The sequence below is a fragment of the Pongo pygmaeus genome, chromosome 2 (genome assembly GCF_028885625.2).
Source record: "Pongo pygmaeus isolate AG05252 chromosome 2, NHGRI_mPonPyg2-v2.0_pri, whole genome shotgun sequence".
NCBI lineage: Eukaryota > Metazoa > Chordata > Mammalia > Primates > Hominidae > Pongo > Pongo pygmaeus.
Genome location: NC_085930.1, coordinates 202,889,365 through 202,911,683, shown reverse-complemented (window position 1 = coordinate 202,911,683; position 22,319 = coordinate 202,889,365). Strand labels below are relative to the sequence as shown.

General features: G+C 35.7%; 1 protein-coding gene across 5 annotated transcripts in view; it reads right to left on the bottom strand.

Annotated features, from left to right (window-relative positions):
* The window catches only part of OPA1 (OPA1 mitochondrial dynamin like GTPase), a 101,681-nt gene that overhangs the window by 37,103 nt on the left and 42,259 nt on the right, over nt 1-22,319 (bottom strand). For all 5 annotated transcript variants that reach the window (XM_054479924.2, XM_054479923.2, XM_054479925.2 and 2 more), the window contains 14 exons: nt 20,626-20,712; nt 19,842-19,955; nt 15,092-15,172; nt 14,888-14,962; nt 14,489-14,560; nt 14,306-14,405; nt 13,832-13,962; nt 12,327-12,399; nt 12,152-12,224; nt 10,775-10,890; nt 9,830-9,894; nt 9,093-9,169; nt 2,928-3,093; nt 740-892 (listed from right to left, as the gene is read on the bottom strand). In XM_054479924.2, the coding sequence (XP_054335899.1) occupies nt 740-892; nt 2,928-3,093; nt 9,093-9,169; nt 9,830-9,894; nt 10,775-10,890; nt 12,152-12,224; nt 12,327-12,399; nt 13,832-13,962; nt 14,306-14,405; nt 14,489-14,560; nt 14,888-14,962; nt 15,092-15,172; nt 19,842-19,955; nt 20,626-20,712 (1,383 nt within the window). The remainder of the gene's footprint in view (nt 1-739; nt 893-2,927; nt 3,094-9,092; nt 9,170-9,829; nt 9,895-10,774; nt 10,891-12,151; nt 12,225-12,326; nt 12,400-13,831; nt 13,963-14,305; nt 14,406-14,488; nt 14,561-14,887; nt 14,963-15,091; nt 15,173-19,841; nt 19,956-20,625; nt 20,713-22,319) is intronic.

Sequence of the window (22,319 nt, the reverse complement as noted above, 5' to 3'; positions counted from 1 at the left end):
ATAAAGACAAACATTTCTTTAAAACAAAATTATAATTACAACCAGCTAATCACAACCAGCTCTGCATTTTCCCATAAAATCGCTCAATCCTGTAATTCAACAACACCTCTAGTAACTCTGAGCACAGCAGGCACTTAACAGATTTGATTTTGGTAGCGAGAGCATTCTACATAACAAAAGATTTATCAGGTGGTGTCAGGAACCAGGCTTTGCCATTAGAGAGGGGCTTGAATCCCAGCTCTGTCAATGACAATAACAGGAGTAGTTAAGAATTAAATCAAATAATGCTTGCAAAATACCTAGCAGAGTTCCTGGCACATAGTGAGCATTCAATACATGGTAGTTGGTGTTATGATTTCAGGCGTCTAACATTTTATAATCCACTGAAAACCAACGCATTTAGTTCCTTTCATTGCCACAGAGGGTAAAATTAGAAGCACCTGTCTACAGACAGGCCCATAAAATGGCTAATAGATGACATTTGTAGAAGTTTAGCAGTCTGTTTACTGCAAAGTTTTACTTTTTTCTGAAATGACAGCCAAGAAAGAAACAGCAACAGGTGATTTTAGAAGGGCAGGGAAATATTAAAGGGCAGATTACAGATCATAAATCTGTTTCTCTACTTGATCATTTTAAATTCAGAATGTAATTTAGTCATATAAAAAGTCTCCTATGAAAAAGTATCAATTTGAGAAGTTATATAAAAATAGGCTGATACCCCAGTATACAAACAACATACCAAGCTGTCCTCCGCAAAGTCATTCCACTTGTGTCGTTTAATACTTTCTTCCTTAACGGCCTCTTTAAGTTTATCAAATATGTCATCATGCTCTTTCCCTTTGGGTTCTGTCATGAAGCGGGAAAATTCTTCTTGTAGGGTCTCCCAAGCAACCTAGAATTATTTGAAAGTAAAAAGCTTTATTATTACTATATATTTTAATGTTTAACATGAAAAATAACACGAGCTCAAGCCAAACAGATGTGATAAATAAATCAGCTTATCAGAAAATATATGTGAAACTACATTAACAAAAAGGCAAATATAAACTATGATGCAGAGGTCTCACATGGATTGCTGAGGACAGACATGGCTTCCTGATATGTTTTGCTAGACATGCATAGTGGTTCTCATTTTTAAAATTGCATGCCAATATTTAAAAATTGAGAGATTTCATATAAAAGTCTGCATTTACAGCTTCTCTTGAACTAACTGAGAAGGGTATACCCATATTCCTACATGACACCACCTACTGTAGCTGAACAGGGCTGTCTCTTCAAGATAAGGTATGTATTCTAAGCCTGCCACCCAAGTTAGTTCACTTATTTATTTCAACCTCTAAGACATGAGTTTCCCTGCTTCTTTTACATTGCAAAAAGTTTAAAATGTCTTAATGATTCAGTCATCTTCACAGCTTTGTCTTTAAGCAAAGATATGAAGCAGTGCACCAACACTGTCAAACACAGCTGAAGAGTATTCAGCTTTGTATTATGGCTAACTCCTAATGATCTGAACAGTGAAAGGAAGAGCAGTGTCAAAAAATAGTGAAGAACAAAATCTACTTATAACTAAGTGGGCTTTTTAATGCTGGATTTTAGCCCCCTCTCATTTTAAACATAAAGAAAAGTGACTGTCCAAAAATATGGAGTGAGCGGTGGGGTGAGTATTAAGATCCATGTCTCCTGACCTTCTCCCCATATCTACATTCTTTCCACGACACCTAGTGCTGAGGGACAGAAAGCAGCAGTGGAAAGAAACATTGATGCTTTTATAACCACTTCCACTGCTTGAACCTTAGGATGTGAAAATATCCTATCATGGGACAGGGCGCAGAAAAAATGTTAGTGCCAGCAATGAGAGCTACTGAAGGGGTAGCAGCAGCTCTCTAATTTCTTCAGGGGTAAATGTGTCAAGAACTGCCAGGGCTCAGCAACGTGCAACTTAGGCAGGGAGGCTGCTAGAGTTCTTAGAAAGGGGCTTGAAGAAATTGAGAACAGAGGTAAGGAAGACAAGACTGGAGCAAGATAGGAAAGGGGTGAAATCACATCTGAATAATTAGAAACTGACACTGCCTTTAAGATAGGTATGAAGAACAAAATTATTTTTAACATTGACTTCAATTTTGTAAGCAACCTCACACAGAAGCACAGGACACACCGACTCTTAGCTTGAACAATCACTGTTTATGGAGTGATATACATGACGGATCAATTCAGATGATGATCATAATAACAGCAGGTCCATTTCCTGAGCATTTACCATGGACTGGGCATTGTCTTTTACATATAATTACTTACTTAATCCTTATAACAACCCTGTGAGGTACTCAACATTATTGTCACCATTTTACAGACGAAAAACACATAGGAAAGTTAAGCAACCAGCAAAGGATCACACAGCTATTAAGTGATAAAGCCAAGATACATGGTAGCAGAAATAGATTCTTTAAGGTAGTTTTTTTTTTTTTAAAAATAATTCCTAGTTTAATCTTCTGTCAGGATCCTAACTAAGAAAATGATAATTTAAGTATAACTGAGCTCAGATAAAATGCTTGATCTATTAAGTATTTTCTTTATGGAATCTCTATAATCCACAGAATCCACAGAAAATGTTCAAAATATTTCACATTCAAGCAAATACTCAAGCAACTATTTCACATTCAAGCAAAATTTGCTTGTTAAATATTGTCTTTGGAAGAAGTACCAATACCCTCAGGCCAACATCATACCAATTAGTAAATTTTTATAACCGTAGTAACTGGTAGCAACATTAAGGTTAGTCCCAAAACAGAGATGAGGAATAAAGAATAAATGAGATTTAAAGACCCAAAAGATAGATAGAGGCTGTGATGGGAATAAAATCTAAAATTCACAGCTCCTACTCCCTTCAGATAATGCTTCTTACCCATTTAATTAAATTATATCCTAACCTCTACTGCTTTATTAGGAAGTTGTTTATCAGTCCACTGTTTAAGCTTGATATCCACTGTGGTATTAAAAGTTCCTGAATTCATGGTCTGTGCAGCTGGAAGGTAGATGTTTTCAATCACATGAGTTGATACTCTTTCCCACAAAGACTGTTGAAGGATTTCCTCCCTGAAATAAAAAAAAGTATCAAAAGCACCAAATCTAATATTGTTTTTAAAAATAGCTTGACTGAAGTATCATTAACTTACAATAAACTGTACATATTTAAAGTCTTGATAAGTTTTCACATGTGTATATACCTGTAAATCGCAGCAGTCAAGACAATGAACGCATCCATCATCCTCAAAAGTTGTAACCACTGGAACTGCTTTCTGTCACTGTGATTAGTTTGTATTTTCTAGAAATTTATATAAATGCAATCATGTGGCATATACTCTTTTTTTGTCTTTCTTCTTCCACTCAGCATAATTATTTTGAGGTTCATCATGCTGTTATATGTATTAATATTTCATTTTTTTTTTTTTTTTTGAGACAGGGTCTTGCTTAGTTGTCCAGGCTGGAGTGCAGTGGCACATTCATGGCTCACTGCAGCCTCAACCTCCTGGGCTCAAGCCATCCTCCCACCCTATCCTCCCGAGTAGGTGGGATTACAGGTGGACGCCATTATGCCTGGCAAATTTTGTAGAGATGGGGTCTCACTATGTTTCTGAGGCTGGTCTTGAACTCCTGGGCTCAAGCAATCCTCTTGTCTTGGCCTCCCAAAGTGTTGGGATTACAAGCGTGAGCCACTGCATCTAGCAATACTTCACTTCTTTTTATTTCTGTGTAGTATTATGTTGCATGAATGTGTTTATCCATTCTTGTGTTGATAGACACTTAGGCTGTTTCCAGCTTTTGGCTATTACAAATAAAGCTGCTATGAGAATTCACGTACAAGTTTTTCTTATGGACACATGCTTTCATTCCTCTTAGGTAAATACCTAAGAGTGGAATGTTTGGATCATATGGTAATTACATGTTTAATTTTTTTTTTCCTGAAATGTTTGCTTCATTTTACATTTCCACTAGCAGAGAATGAGAGTTCTAGATCCTCTACATCCTTGCCAACACTTGGTATAGTCTGTCATTTAAAATTTTAGCCATTTTAGTAAGTTTATAGTGGTCATTGTGGTTTTACGTTGTATTTCTCTAATGACTAATAATTCTGAACATCTTTTCATGCACACTTATCTGCCTAGTATTAACACATACTTCATGTGCTTATGGGAGAGTTCGAGACTGAAAACTTCTTGGTATAAATATGACAACTTATCAGATCACAGCACAGAGATATTATAGAATGCTGATAAAATTTTTCAATAATTCATGATTAAGGTAACAATGTAAAAGATGCATAATCATGTTGAAAATTCTGCCTTGAAAGACATCTTAAAAGAACATGGGTCACTAATAAAAAAAAATACAACTATTTCAATTTGAAATCTCAAGGAAATATTTATTTGGGTAATAAACTTATAATAGAATACTACAATATAAAAAAAAAAAAAACTCTGCTTATCAGGGGATCCTTCTTAAGAATAACCTCAACCCTTTAGGATATAGCCACAAATCTCAGGGTAGCAGAAATATCCTGCTGTCCAAAAGCCCAGCTGAACTTCTCTGGTGAGGACAGTCAACATCTCCTACCCTCCAAGACTATTTACTAAACATTTTGTGTAAAATTAAGTCTACTGAATGAATCAACACAGATCCTGGTTTCCCAATGCTAACTTTCAGATCACTTTCCAGTTGCAACCAGTAAAGAAATCAGAGTCTGAGGAGGATATACAACTGGGGCCCAAAAGGACAAAGGCAATTTAGTCACTGAGTTAACGACAGAAGTGGGAGAATTTAAGGAGCAAGATGAAGAAAAGCAGCCTGTCAGGGCCTCCTCTTCAGATACCACTTTAAACACAATCTCAAGAAGATTACTGAAAGTTGAACTGAAGACCAGGATCCAGCCTCTGACCTCCAGGGCTTTTTTCTCATCCTGCTTCAGAAGAGACATAGTCTGTTATTTTTCCCCGGAGTCTGTGGGCCAGGAATCCATATCCCTGACACCCTTTTTAAAATCCTGATTACCAAATCCCGAGAACCTAAAGGCAACTTTCTGAAGGGAGGTTGCTGCTTTGACATCCACAGAGGCAGCTGTTATCACTTCTCCTTGCCCAGCCTCTCCTGCCTTTCATCGCCAAGCTGCTGTCGTCTGTCCCAGACTCCCACTGCTCCCCTCCATTGCAACAATTTCTGTTGTGCTCCTATAATACCCGGTTCCATGACAAACCATTTTACACTCTCATTCTCTTTTCCTATTCTTATCTCCAAACCTTTCCTTAAGGAAAGTGATTGTCCTCCATCCTCAAATTCTGCTGAGATGAAGCTATTCAGCAGTTAAATGGCCTTCAGAGTTAGAAAGTAGAAGCTAAGTCCTCCTCACCCCAGTCTCTCTTCTGAACCATCCGTTCTCAATGTTCATATAAAAACCCTTACACTGTGAAGCCACTTCATCTAGTTATGTCATCTGCTACCTTATTGCTTGCTGCTACCATCTAACAATTTTCCCAGCCTATATTCTATGTTCTTTTTTGTTTGTTTTCAGACAGGGTCTCACTCTGTCACCCAGGCTGCAGTGCAGTGGCACAGTCTCAGCTCACTGCAACCTCCCCTTCCTGGGTTCAAGCGATTCTCCCGCTTCAGCCACCCAAGTAGATGGGATTACAAGCGTGCACCACCATGCCTGGCTAATTTTTGTATTTTTATTAGAGACAGGGTTTTCACCATGTTGCCCAGGTTGGTCTTGAATTCCTGAGCTTAAGTGATCCGACCATGGGGGCCTCCCAAAGTGCTGGGATTACAGGCATGAGCCACAGTGCCTGGACTATATTCTGTGTTCTTATAGGTGACTTCTCTATTCCAGGTTTTGCCATCAACCAGGGATAACTTCTACTAATACACAAAATATAGTTAGCAAAATATAATAAAGGTAATAGTTTTATTGCCTTCTTTATCTACAGAAACTTTACCTACATTCCACTTTAATTAATGAAATACTTTTTAAAATGGATTTTTTTTATTTTAAAGTAGAGGACTATTATACTCCATATAATAATTTCAACCAATACAGAAAATGTAAGAAGTACCCCATAGTTCCTCTTTTATAAGATAACCACTATTTATGGCTTTATTTATTAAAAAAATTATGTCTACATAACTATTTGTGTGTGTGTATTTACACAAGTGGTTCATAATTATACATACTGTTTTAGAAATCCCTTTTTTAAATCTAAAAGTATATTGTACTTAGTTTTCCATGTCAACATCCTATACTTTTCAAAGGCTACTTCTATCCATAGAGCAGTAATCTGCTCTATATAAACCAAATACTACATAATGCCAAATGGGAAACATAAATTGCTTTCCATTTCTTCACATTTATTTAAAAAACCAAGGTGAAAGGTCTTATGTGTTCATCTTTGTCAAATATATCATTATTTGCAGATATTCCTAGCAATGTAATTACTAAATATAAACATACTCGTTATTTAATAGACTCTTCATTATCTACACAATCACTAAATCCTGTCAATTCCACCTTTTAGGTAACCTCTCAAGTATCTCACAAGTGTTTCTTGTCTACCTGTATTACCACTCACTACCCAAGTTTAAGCCACGATCACATCTTGCCTAAATTATTGCAAAAGCCAATTGCCTCCCTGCTTACAGTTTTCTCCGCCTGTATTCCATTTTGTCTACTACAAAGACCTTTCTAAAATGCAAACCTGACCTAATCCTCTTCAGTGACCACCCTCTCCCCACTGCTTATGGAATATATACTAAGCTTCTGAATATGGCTAATAAACCCAATATTTTGCTTACATCTACTGTTTTATCTCCTGCCTCTTGCCCCCATTTATGTTAAAGCCACAGGACACAGCTACCTGTGTCGCCTTTCTTGTTCTTGTCTCCTGGCCCTTACCATATTCCTGCCTCTGCCTTAACACTTATTCATGTTTTAAATTTCAAATTATGATATTGCAAATCTTTGATTTCTGAAGTCCGAGAATTTCTAAAAATGTACCATAGTAGCATTTTTAGAAAAAACGTATTTCTGTGAAGCTAGCCAGCTATCCTTCTAGAAAAGATATGTCTACATTGATGGTCACATGATGTTAATGATATATCAATATCTCCTTCTGAATGTCAGTGATTCATTCTTCAAAACCAGGCACAGCGTAAAAATGCTGAGTGACTATTTCCTACTATAATGTATTATATGTCAAATCTATACCCCTAATAACCTTCCTAAAACTTAACTGAAGGACAGTGGAATGTCTACAAGTAAATAACAAACTGTCATGTTATGACATAAAATGCTTTTAGCACTTTCCAGATAACCAAATATAGATCAGTCTTATGATTTAAATAATTGTAAACGTTTTAGGCACTGTCCTAAAATATCACATAGGATTATTCAGCAAAAAGATACCAATAAAAACTTCAAGACAACATCAACTATATCAAAATAATAAAATATTTGGAAAATACTTGGGGTGTAATGTACTTGAATTCAATGTGGTATGAACAGCTAAGGCTTGGACCTGCTATTCTGATTTATATTTGTGTTAACATAACATTTTTTCAGCCTCTACAGTCTGAAAAAACAGAGAATCATATATGATCCAGCAGCTTACACAAATAAATCTCTAGCAGTCAGATGTCCTAGATCTGACCCTTGCCTTTTCAATGGGCAATCTGGTGGTATGTGTTCACTGTTCCTTCACAATTCTCTTCAGTTACCTTTGTATTAAATAAATTACATTTATCTTCAAGGCTCACTTTAGTGAAGAAATACTTTGATTTCAGGGTTGCTCTGTCCAAACAAAACTAATCTTTCCATTTGATGATACCAAAAATTAATTTATAGAAGGACCACATTTTCTCCCCATAAACAGCATTATTAATTGTTACAGTTTACATATCACTTTTATATACATTAAATATCCTCATACAATCTAGCAAGGCAACTAGTATTATATTCAATCTGTAAACCTATATATCTCTTTGTAACTTCAAAGCTGACTGACACAAAGCCATGGAACTGGGTTAAGATACAAATAAACAAACATAAGTTGTGTCATAACAGTGTTTGATTAATCAACAAGAATAGATAAAATTAGATGTCTTTTTTTGGATAAGGAAGGAGATTAAAAACAGGCAAATGTGGACTACTTGAAGACAGAAGAGGTTTCACCACTGAGGAAACTAGTGATCACTAGGAAACTAGTGATGCTGAATTCAAAGGTACAGACCAGATACTACTATCTAGGCTCACTTTTGATAACCTTTAACTGAGTGAATAGACTAGGTACAGAAAATATTTACAATGAATGGCAGTGAGGATAGTTCTGCTCCAAAAATAAATTCTTAAAAATACGACAGTCTTCATTAGAAAGATAATTTCTGCATGAGGAATTTTAATTAACATGTGACTACAAAAATGTCAAGGCTATTTATACATAGCTTGTTTTACCATGTCTCATTCCACTGAATTTAGGAATGGACAAACTTACATAAAATATAAACTGAAGGTAACAGTTTGCCTTAGAAAAGATTAACATAAACAATTTTTCAAAAAGGTGCATTTACTTGCTATTTTTAAAAATTTCAAGTATTAATAGCATTAAGTTCAAAATGTGATTTGTATACAACATATTAACCACATGTTACAGAAAGCACTGTTCTCATTCAGAATGGAGAACCTGAAAATATATACCAATCTCCCTTTATAAACCAATTTTGACAGGTTGATATTTACCTAAGGTACAATTTGACGAAACTTTTGCCCAAATGATTTTACAGAAGTCATGATTATGTATTTATTAAGTATAAGATAAAGAAAAGGCAAAGAGAATCAAGATTTAAAAAGAACATGAAGAAAGTCATCTTCCAGAAATTCAACTGGTTAGACTACAGAAGTAGTTAGGTATTGCCAAAAAAATATACTATTACGTTTTTGCCTATGAGCCAAGGCAACAATAAATCACTGCTTTATCAATCTAAGTTTTAGCATTTCATTATAACCTGTATAGCAAAGTCTTTCAGAAAAGAGATTAATATCAAATACTTACCAATGTTTTGGTGTAACCTGGCTCAGACTGATAACTTCATCAAGGATTTCATTTTTAGCTTTTTCAAATAGTTCATTCTAGGCAATATAAACACAAGTAAGTAAGATTTCCATAAGACAGTAAATTTACCCCGTCATGATTTTCAGAGATAACCAAAGGGAGGTTTTTGACAGGCTACTAGGCTGAATTTGGGTTTAAATATACATGACTAGCAAAAATGCACTTCTGGTGTTTTTTTTTTAGGAATGCCATTATCCAGATAAGGACAAAGAAACTGACATAAATATCTACCTTCTCAATTTTGAATGCAGTTTTTCACATAACACTTGTTCACGTTATGTGAAAGCATCAATACATATTAATACATCAGTAACTACATATTAATGCGTTTTATTAACTAATGGGGATTTTAAAATCAAGGAAAAACAATGTTTAATTCCCACTAAATTACATGAATACACGAATTCTACAAAACCTTTAAAGCATATTCATTACCTTCTCAGAAAACACTTTCAACACTTGTTTTGACATCTTATAATCCATTTTTAATGTTATATAACAAATAATTCAAATTATTGTAAGAGATAACTGCTCCTAGAGATGTATTCTTACAAATTAGTAGTTACAGTCAAAACCAAAGTAATTTAGCTTATCAGATTTTTCTCTCAACATAAATTTAGTTAGCACACAACATTAAATTAAGATATATACAAAATACATCAGTATCCAAATATTACCCGGTCAAGTTCCCGCAGGCGAGGATAGTTATTCTTCCATTCAGTTTCAAGGTTAAAACGTGTTGCTGAGGAAGAAGGAAAAGTTCGTTTGATGACTCTCCTTCTTTCCAGATGTAGTAGTTAAAGTGGTTAAAATACATATCCTCTGTATTAACTGAATTTCTGTGAGTGCGCCTATGACCCCTTAGTACTCTGGGATCTCAACATCTCAGAATTTCATTTTTGCAATAGCTTTCAAAACTATTCTCCCTGATTCTAGTTCCTTCATGTTAAATCCATTAGCACACAGCTGAAATAGTTTAGTACCATAGAGCTGCTGAGAGAATGGACTCTGCAGTTGTACCACCAACAGCCAAATCCCGGGCCTATTATCCATGCTGTGTGACACTGGATAAGTTATTTGGGTAAGTTACTGTCTTCTGTTTTCTCTTCTGTAAAATGGAAATAAAAGTAATACAAGATTGCAGAGGGACTAACTGGGATAAATAGGTAGGATCAGGTAGGATCTACATATGGGAAAAGAGAAAGCAAATATATTCTCTTCAGATAAAAGACACTGAGCAGGAAAGCGTGGGATTCAGGAAATGGTACCATGTAAAGGAAGTCCAGAGGGCTCTGCTTCCCAACACATCTGCTCTCTTCGCCCTCAACAGGGTGAATCTAGAATTCTCTATAGTTTATTGTGTACTTCCAAGCACTAGCAAATGTTCTCATCTGTTTGAACTCTGCAAATGTGTTACTAGAGATGTTTCCTCTGAAGGGAAAAATCTTGTTCTTGTATAACAACTGAAGGTTTGTATTCTTCTATTTTCCAGATATTGTCTAACTGTAAATGAACTACCAAGCAACTGTTAAAGGAAAGAAGTACAGAATCGTATGGATGCCAAAGATTGCCAGCTAATAAAATGTCTTAATTTGCTTGCTTCTTTAAAAAATCCAACTTACCTTTGAAACTATCAGCCTGTTGTTCAACAGACTCTCGTACCATTTTCCAAAAGCAGTCTGATACTGCAAGGCTTAAATTTCTTGTAGTCACTTGGTGTGCCTTTAGCATGCTTGTCCTATTAAAAAAAATAACAAGAGCTAAAGTATATTAAAATGACAAAAAGGACAACAATACTACCACCAAGTCTGTGAATGTACTTGCTAACAGCCACTCTTACCTTTTATACCAGTGCTGTTCAATAAAAACTTATGTGACGAGGAAAACATTCCAATATGGTAGCTACTGGCACACTGGGTTATTGAGCCCTTGAAATGTGTGGCTAGTGTAACTGAAGAACTGTGTTTTGAATTTTATTGAATTTCAACTAATTTAAATTTAATGTTATATTTTATTATTACTATTTTTTTGAGTTGGAATCTCTCACTGTCGTCCAGGCTGGAGTGTAGTGGCGTGATCTTGGGTCACTACAACCTCCACCTCCCACCCCCTCGGGGTTCAAGCAATTCTCCCGCCTCAGCCTCCTGAGTAGCTGGGGTTACAGCTGCCCATTACCACGCCCAGCTAATTTTTTTTGTATTTTTAGTAGAGATGGGGTTTCATCATGTTGGACAGGCTGGTCTCAAACTCCTGACCTCAAGTGATCCGCCCGCCTTGGCCTCTCAAAGTACTGGGATTACAGGCGTGAGCCACCATGCTTTTAAAAAGAACATGAAGAAAGCCATCTTCCAGAAATTAATTTAATTCCAACTAATTTAAATTTTAATAACTACACAAAACTAGTGATACCATATTAGACAGCACAGTTCTATATGTTGTCAGTGCACTCCCCAAAGCACGTAAGATTACAGTTTGCAAGTACTATCTTGACTTACCATACTAACCTAGGAACAAACATACTTTTCTATTTCCAGAAACTCAACATATAAAGTTTTAGTATACAGTAATACAACTGGCCTTTAGCTCTTTTTGCTTATCTCCTGTCAATATATATCTAGGGATACTTCTTTGACAACCCCACTCCAATCTTCCCTAATACTGTAAGAGAAATATGTACACATATTTAAAAGTGAAAGCGTCAATTTTCTAAAACCACTTTATAAGTAAAATAAAGTAAAAGGCAGATGTCTATGTTGTCTTTCGGTGCCCACGTCCAAGGAAGCATGCCAGTATGTATTGTACCATGTGATAAACTGCTCTCCATTCTGTCAAAAAGTAGCTAAGGACTTGTTTATTAGATACAGTTCACTATTTGGGAAAAATTCTAGAAATCTGATGCTAAACTAATAGTTATAATACCTGATCTTTTAAGTGAAAACAGTTCAATTTAAGCTACTCTCTTACTGTAAAATGTTTAAATGTTTTAACAAGATACCTACTTTAGGAGCTTTGAATTCTGAAAAAACTCTTCTTCATATTCTCTTATAGCTTCAATGCTTTCAGAGCTGTTCCCTGGGGAAGAATGACAGTCAAATTTTCACCAAGAAAATTACTCTTTATTATTTGAAAACAACAGAAACTAAAAATAAGTTATTATAATCCATCTTTGCATACCTTTTCCTGTTACAACAGCAAAATAACCTAAAGCTTTCATTGGGAAGAGCTTTCCTTCAATTATCTGCTGAATCTATTTTTAAAAGTGGGAAAAATTAATGTGAGATATAGTTTACATAAGTTTTAAAAGCATAATATACAATTTAGAAAGCAAAATAATGCTATACATGTATATAGTTAAATAAGTCTGCACAAAAGCATTTAAAATGTTTTTCCATTGCTATTTGAAAAAAATATATTTAATTTTACTATATTGAAAATGTATTATTAAAACACACGTATCGAAAATCCGGAATGTTGTGTAGTTCTTTAAAGTCAGACAGACCTTAGTTTGAATTCCTGCTCTGATGCCTAGTAGTTATGCGACCTTAAGTAAACAACTTAATTTTTTCAAAAAGGTTGGTGAGATTATGGGACAATACGATACAGTGCCAGGCATGAAGCACTCAATAAATGGTAGCTATTATTATTTTTCCATACTTTCTTCAAATACCTAAATTCTAACCAAGCTGGATTGTCTTCTTTTACTCCTTCCTCCCCTCCCACCTTCTTAATATTTGGATCCACTGGTTCTCAACTCTTTTAGGATCAAAAATCCATTTCTAAATGTGATAAAAAAAAAAAATAGACTATGTACCCAGAAAAATGCATATTTGCATAGAGACCTTTCACATATGTTAGAGTTTCTACCCCCTGAAGCCCATTCAGATTAATAATGGGACAAGAATCTCTCCTTTAAGACAAGTTACACCTAAGTTAATGCTGAATCTTTTATACAAAAAGGACTGAAATAAGCTTCAGTTGCATCTCAGAAGAAATATAAACTCACTATCCCAGAGTTGAAAGAAATGAAAGGAATGAAGAAAGATGGGGAGGAGGCCATAGAAATTTGTTTCTACCTCACTTCTCCCCTTCTCCATATCAGAACCATTAATGCCATGGCAGGCCTTACCCTTAAAAAAAAGGCAGTGCAGAGGTTATGGTGGCTACCTAGAAAAGGGTTAACACAGCAGGCCTGAGACTACTATCCTTAAAAAGGCCTGCCTGCCTTTGGCTGGTATCTGAAAACTCAACTGGTAAACAGTTCCCTACACTGATATAAACCTTTCCCTATATAACAGTGGCTCACTACTCAAGTAATGTGGTTTAATTATAACATATGCTTTCCTTTTGGGAGTATGAAATAATTTTGGTACATGAGGGTTCTGAAATGACTAACCTCCAATGAAAACCTTAGGAGCTGAGTCTCTAACAAGCAGCTTGTTGCTGGAGGAATTAAATGTGCCCTGTGTGAGTCTACTGGGAGTGAACTAGTGGAAACGTGAGCCTGCTTTCCTTCAGACTTCATACCATGTACCATTTCCTTTTGTGATTTTGCTTTATCCTTTCATTGTAATAAATCTTAGTTGTGTGTTTTTTGTTTTTTTTTTTTTTAATAACAAATCCGTATCACAGCTGGAGCTTTTACAAAGAATCTATTCTCGCAACAAAGAATTTGACCTCACCCTGCTTGGACTGGCTACATTTTTCTCTGCCAGATCTACTTTGGTCAAAACGAATATGGTTCTCCTTCCATGAGGGTCCATTTGACTGACCAAGTCTGTAACAATACTGCGTTCAGCATCCACAGATCCATCTGAAAAAAATAAAAAAAAGACACTGTGGAATTTTAAGATGTAAAGTAGACTTTTAAAACTTAGTACAAATTATACCCCTGTCTCTACATTACAGCAAGAAAGATCTTAATACATTTATGTTATTTACTAAAAAGAAATCCTAGCCGATAAAAATTTCAATGATGCTTATGTAAAACTTATCAAAATAATTTCAACTTCAATTTAATTTACTAATAAAATGAATACGAAGAGAAGGCAAAAATGCATTTATCTTGTATGTTTACATAACACAAACTAATGCAAAGCTTGGATTGCTAAAGAAGAAAACATATCAGTACATTAAAATCTTTTGATATGATTTACCTTGAATACACAGTATGATGGCATTAGGATTCTGCATGTAAGCTTTGCTGATACTGAAAATAGTTTCCTTTGTGTCAGGAGCCATGCCTGATGTCACAGTCTTAAAGAAAAAGGTTTTAAATGTCATTATAAATGCTTCACACAATAAGAATAAAATAAAATACATGTTTTGTATATACTTACATTAATCACACCTGGTAAGTCAACAAGCACCATCCTCTGTAGTCCAGGGCCTTTTACATTTAAGGATATGGTCTACTCAGGAAAAATAAAAATAAAATAATGCTAAAGTTTGGGAGGAATTTGTTAAGAATTTTTTTTGGTGAAATATATTCTGAAAATTCTATATCTCATCCATTCAGATAAGATGCTCACAAAAATGGTATTCTTTCTCTGATCCTAAAAGTAAGTATTCTGGAAAATTACCCACAAAATGATACATTATTTGGATTTTTTTTAAAAAAAGCTCTACATATCTTGGAATAGCAGCAATCTAAACATCAATACCTAGATTATAATTTATTTGAAATCATAAACATTTAATTTCCATAAAATGTCACTGAAATGAATTGCAACCCTTACCTCAGGGCTAACGGTACAGCCTTCCTTCACATTTTTCCTCATTCGAAGTTCTATTTCATGTCTTAATGCTGCAAGCTAATGGAAAACACAAAATCCTAAGAAAATCTAAGAAAATCTTAATTCACAAATATTCTTTAACTGTCTTTTTTAAGCTCATCCACGTTATAAAATTCCACATATCAACCTTAGATGAATTTTACTTACATCTTCTTCTTTGGTAAGATCAAACTCCCGAGAACTATCTTTAAATAGGGCCACATGGTGAGGACCTTCACTCAGAGTCACCTGATAGTAATAGAAAACGGAGATGTAATGATGTATTTATAAGTAATATTAATTCCCACAGCCCTTATGTGGTCTAGACAGGGCTACTGCATTGCACAAATCCAAGAGTCCCTTCACCCTACTGCTGGTGCACCCCCTGAAGCTATCAACACGGTAGTTCTGAGAAGACAATAATTTTGTGTTTGTATTGTTTGTATATATGTCATACATGTTGTGATTTCCCAACAAGAATGCTGGTTCCTTTATATCTCTTATGACCTAAAATGCTGCTGCCTCTTTCTTTCCCCAGTCAATGCTATACACAGCACTAAGCCCAAAATCATCTTTCTAAAACTTCAAACACTAAAAGGAAACCTTGTATTTAACCTCAAAGATGAATTTAGGTAAAGGACAATTCATTCATTCAACCTCTATAGAGAGTGAACTGTGTGTCAGGTGTTGGAGGTGGGGAACCACAGAGCTGACTGTCCCGGTTTTAGACCTCATTACATGCTGGGAGAAATATACACAGACATAATAGAAGAGAGTGACAAAACCTAGGGTGCCACAGAAGAGAACGGAACTGACTATAAGGGAGCTACGACAGGCTTCACTCAAGGAGTGATATTTGGGTAAGAAATTTTTTTTTGTTTGTTTTTTTGTTTGTTTTGAGACGGAGTCTCAGTCTGTTGCCCAGGCTGGAGTGCAGTGGTGTGATCTCAGCTCACCGCAACCTCCACTTCCCGGTTTCAAGTGATTCTCCTGCCTCAGCCTCCCGAGTAGCTGGGATTACAAATGCCCACCACCACGCCTGGCTAGTTTTTTGTACTTTTAGTAGAGACAGGGTTTCGCCATGTTGGCCAGGCTGGTCTTGAACTCTTGACCTCAGGTGATCCGCCCTCCTCAGCCTCCCAAAGTGCTGGGATTACAGGTGTGAGCCACCACACCCAGCCAAGAAATGTTATAGCGATGTATATTAACAGTCAGTCATTTCACAAGAACTTCTAAATGCCTAATTGACACTTTTCTAGCTCCTCTATAGTTATTTTACTTTAAAAATACAATTCCTTCTACTGAGATTAGCTAAACAGGCTAAAAAAACAACAAACAGCTGTTTGAAAGCTGTTTAGCTATTTTCCATCAGAGGATTTGCTGATTTGTAGCATAGGGCAAAGGCCCAAGAGAAAAACTTAAAATGTGTAGCAGTTTCACTGGGTTGAGTAGACAAGATTGGAATTCCGAGTTATCAAGCAGTCACGTCTTAAGGTGCCACAATCCCAAAGAAAAATGAACTGCAGAAATAAACCTCCAAAACAAAACCCTACATCCTGTGCACAATTTCCTTTCACGGCATTCACATATTAAGAAACCAAGCAGAAAGAAGCTGCTAAAGAGGTTAAAATGCTAAGCTGGGATTTTGGCACTTTCACTGCTCTGGGGAAACAAAAAACTGGAATTCAGGGTTGGTCAAGGAGAAGCTCTAGTAAACACTAAGGGACTAATGACAAACCGGAAAGCGATCAGCCTCATCTGTTTCAAGGAAACCTGTTCACACCCTGCCTGCCAAAACAAAATTAATTCCTTCTTGAAATATCATCTTCTACAATTAGGGTGCTAGTAACAATGTAAAAGGTAGGTTTCTTTCCCATGTTTTTACAACTGATTACTGAACAGGATATGAGGTGTAGTCTGAGGCTCATTTTGTTTTTTTCTCTAGGTTAGATGTACCCCAAATTCCCATCGATAGTAAAATGGATATGTAAAGTCTGGTACATTCACACAGTACCACACACAGAACTAGTAACACATAACACGATTCAATCCATAGCTAGATCCACAAAAGTGCAATCTGGATGAATCACACTAGGCTGCCCATATGCTGTTGCACTTGTAAACAGATTTCATTCCTTGAAGATTTCAGCATCAGCCTCACTGTCTTTCTCCCACTATTCTTGCCATCATTCTTGGTAATTTCAATCTTCCAATTATTCTACACCTACCCCCACCAGCTGAACATGAAAAAAACAAAACACAATCATAATGATTCATTTAAAATTATGTCCACAGAACTTAAAGGGACTTCAGTCCAACTCAGTAATCCTAATATCACTTGACTTTCTCCACTAATTCACTCCTAGAGTCACCACAATCTCTTAAAAGACTTCACTTTTTCTTCCTGCCTCAGTGTTTAATCTCTTCTCCTTTCTAATTAACAGCTGACCATCTGGCTTAGTATTTCACTGAGTAAGCAGAAGCAATCAGAAGGAAACTTCCACACGTTCCCCTTTCTTGCCTCCACTGGTGAACTCAATGACTGGTTTCTATGTTCACCTTCCTTGATGGATCAGCAGCATGTGACCTCACTGAGCACTCCCTCCTCCTCCATATTTTCTTTACCTGACTTTGCATGCACTGCCCTGCTCTGCTTTCCCTCTTACTATACTGGTTGGGCCTTCACACATTCCTTTGTTATTTTCTCTTCCCTCAATATCTTAATGTTCAGAGTGCCCAAAATATACTGCTTGCTTCTGTGTCTTCTCTATCTCTACTCACTCCCTTGAAGATCTTCTCCAGTAAGATCATGACTTTAAATACTACTTTTAGATAGTTGATCATGACTCCTAAATGTATGTCTGGCCCAGACATCTGTCTAAACTTGTATACCCAACTGCTTGTTATCACCACTCAGCAAGTCCAAAACCTAACTCCTGATCTTCTTCCCCCAAACCTGATCCACTGACAGACTTCCATGCAAACTACATCCTTTAATTTGTTCAGGCTAAAGACCCTGGAGCCATCATTGATGACTGACACTCTCTCTCCCCATTGCTTTTCTTCTCTCCCCTCTCCATATCAAACCTGTCAATAAATCCTGTTAATTCTACTTTCAAAATACCAATCTATCCATTTCTTACCACTTTCACTGCTACTTCCCTAGCCCAAGTATCACCTGGATACTCCAGTAGCCTGGACTCCCTGGTTCTACATCTTGGCTACAACTATTTTCAAAAGAGCAGCCTTTTAAAAGGCACTGTTGTTACTTTGCTGGAAATCCTGCACTGGCTCTCCATTTTACTTAAAATAAAACGGAAGTCTGCACAATGCCTGTAAGGCCTTATTGATCTGTTCCTCCCTGCTCTTCATTATTCCTCTAACGTCATCATTTGCCCCGACCATGGCTAGCTCTTCACCCTGACCTGACCACACAGGCCTCTGTGTTGTTCCTTGAACACGACAGCCACACAACCACCTCAGAGGCTTTGCATCTGCTATTCTCCTTGCTGAACACAGGATATTCTCAGGACTACTCCCTCACTTTCTGCAAATCTTGGTTCAAATGCCACCTTATCAATGCAATCTATGAATACTCTGGCACCCCTATTCTCCTTGCCTGGTTCTGCTTTTTCTTTTTGTACAACACTATTGCCTTCTAACATACTATACAGTTATATATTATATTTATTATCTATTATCTGTCTCCCTCTACTAGAACATACCCTCCATCATGGCAAGGATCTTCTTTGTTGTTGCTGTTTACCAACATATTGCCTAGAATGCTGCTGGTACATATTAAGCATTCTGTAAATATCTGTTCAATGAAAGACTCTGCAGCCCCATACCTTCTTCCTGTGACCATGGAGAAATTGTCAGTGCTCCTAGATATGGACCAGTACACCAAGTCACAATCTCCTTCACCTCAGTAACTTTGCTCTTGCAATTTTCCCTCTCTGTTGCATCATTTCCCCCCACTTATTAGATCATTATAATCAGCATATAAACATCTTTAACCCTTTTCCCACTTGCTCCGACAATATTTGCCAGCAGCACTTGCAGCTAACAGCATTTGCCCCCAACATAACTCTGCCACAAAATATCTCGCTTTTATGATTATTTTCACATAGCTCCAGTATACTGACTTTGGAAACAAAAGACATCATTCTATTTCAAGCATTCTGTTTTTAGTAGCGGTATGTCCATTTACAAAATATAGTAATTTTCAATAGCTGAAAATATCAAATCCTAGAAAATGCAGAATTCCTATGTGTGATGTTTACATCATTCTCAAAAAGTTGTTGGCCGAAGATTGATTTGATAAATCTGACTTTTTAAAAAACAGACATTCTGATGATTGAGACGATTCTGATGTTAGTACTGTTTAGAAATAACTCTAAGAACAGTTTTTATATTTTATTTTCACATTGAAAATTAGATTTGCTTCAGCTTCAGACAGTGTGTTTACATAAAATTAAATGAGCACTGGTGTTGAGCTGCACTTTTTTTCTAAACAGGAAAAGGGTTAAAAACCTTCCCTTAATCCAACAATATTCAATTGCTACTGCCTCATTTCTCTGCTCTTTTGTCAGAATAAAACTAGAAAATTATCTATATTCATTGACTCCACTTCCAATATTCTCATTCTCTTAACTTCTCTCTTATCTTATCCAGAATAAAATCTGAAGGCCTCCCAACTGGGTCTCTGTCATCCTCTCCTACCACTCTCCCCTCACTCAGCTCCTGCCACACTGGCCTCCTGGCTGTGCCTCCTACTGATTTCCACACTAGGGATCATTCCAAACACTATGTATCAATTCTTTCTTTGGTTAAAAGTCTTCATTTCAACACAATGAACAGGTCTCATTGAAGCAGTTACTCTCCTAAGGAACCTCACTGAGACGGCCTATTTTCTTACCTTAACTGGAGAACGTGTCATCATCTCCCCAGATCCTCTCGGGAATATTCGAGCTTGGGCAATCATTTCCAACACACTAGTCTTTCCAGCACTCTGATCTCCAACCACAACAACCTTCCCACAAAACAAAGAACACTTATTCATATTTTGCTGATACCAAATTAAAATTAAAACCTATTTGTAATGCTGCTGAGTTTTTTAGTCTTTTAAAATTTCTACAGGTGAAAAAATATTTTAAAATCTGTAAAAAAAATGCTGATTGATACATGTGTGCACACTGAAAATAGGAACAGCAAAACTATAACTGGATCCACTGTTTATAGCCTGATTTTTATTTTAAAAACTTGTGCTAATTTAAACCAGTATTTCTAAAACCAGGTTATTAACTTTCCATAAATCTTTTCCATAGCTAGTTTACTGTTTACAAACACATTTTCAATTCTATTAGCTTAAATTTCACGCATATGGCTAATTTAATCCACTGTTCAGTATTTAATTATTACTAATATTATGACTATATAAAGTCAAATATCTTCCTTCATAACACATATAGTAACTCATAAATATAACGTACTTATATTTATTAATATTTATAATGAAATAAAATAGTCAAATAATATTGCTTAAGACATTACTTGGAACATGTAAGATTATATAAAAAATATAAATGCCTACATCTAGTATGTATATATGTGTATGTGTACATTTATACACATAATTTTTAGGAAGCTAAGCTGCTGCTTTTTTTGCTAATTGGCAAGTTCACTATCAATTTTTCACGTACCCGTGGCAGATGATCTTGCGTATTATAACTGGCATCATAATCAGAGAGAACATCAAGAACTTCAGAATACATGTCAATCAAAGATTTCTGTAAAAATTTTAAAAAGTTATAATATAAAACAGTGGAAGTAAAGAAAAAAATATAACAGATGTGTCAAGAGAAAAAAGTGATAAATTCAAATTGTTTTTCCATAATCATTGTATTGTTTTCTCAAATTACATAAATACATCTTCATCGTAAAAACTAAAACAGTACAGATTAAAAGTCGATTTCTCATTCAGTTTATTTAGATACAATGATTTAATAAAGTTAATTAATTCAGGATTTCCTAACATTCTAATTAAATACGATGGAAATTATTACTTAATACTGATGAGCTAATACTGAATGCAAGAAAAGACCATTAACACCAAAAAGGCAAAATAAGGTGGTCAGGTAACCAACTGACAATGAAATTATTCTTTGCCAAGTTTGAGGCACACATGAGAGAAAGAGGAGAGAGGACAGAGAGCACGTGCAAGCAAGCATCTGAATAAAGGATAAACCAGGAAGACTGTTAAACCAGTAAGGGTGGTTAAGTATCCGCTGACAACTGGGCAGGCTGAAATATGAGTGTAGCAAGGGCAAATATCCTGTATCGTTTCTTGCTGTAGAATCAGAATTGAATGTGGTGCCTTGCATTGCATGTAACAAGCTTCATGTAATTATTTGATGAATGAATGAACAAAAAAATAAATAGGCCTGAAAAAAAGGGATACCATCAAGCATTTAATAATTATGGATAAGTTTTAATGCTAAGGCAGGAGCAAAACGATGGCTTAAGGTTCCTTTCATTTCTTAATCCCTAGAAAAAATTAAATGGCAAGCAATTGCCAACCCACCCGCCTAAAAATAAACAAAAAATGTTAATTACCACTGCATTTTATGAGAGAAAATACTGTTTCTGAGGTAAACTCTACATATATTAGCACTTGGAAATGACTTTTCTCAGTTCTAAGTGCCACTTGTAAATAGTCATGTTATCTGTTTTATGCAGTCATGATTTAGAGTCAAAGCTACTAATGCATGTTTGTTAAGCTAGAACTATATTATCTTTGGACCTTGACTACAGAATGTATATGCCATGATTTACTGCAGTTTTGCTACATATAAACTCTGCTTACTTATATGAGATTTAAGTTAAATAATGGTCTCAATTCAATTTAGCACATGTGGTTAGCTGGGTGGGGAATAGTAAGACTTGATTTATTGATAAATAAGTTCACCAATGTGCTGATGATAACAATACCAGCACACACTTTTTCAAAAATTCTTTAAAATGCCTAAGAAAGCTCTCCTTAGAAGAAAAGTGTTAATTTTTTAAAAACTGAAGAAAGTGGTCTAATCATTCACTGGCATACAAGTAAAGCCATGATGATAAGTCACTTACATGTCTGGCCATCAATTAACAATTCTGATTTTATATAAAAGTTTATGTAAAAGTTAAGCCTAGAGATAAACTAGATATTTCAGAAAAATAAACTGATTCACATGAAATAACTCTTAAAAGTGTAAAGATTTTATGGGCATAATATAAAACAAGTATTTGGAGACTACAACTTTTAAAATGTCTTAATATAGGAAGAGACCCTCCATCCTCCAAGGACATTAGGTTAGAAAGAAAAGGATGACAGAATACTTCACAGCTCCTTAAA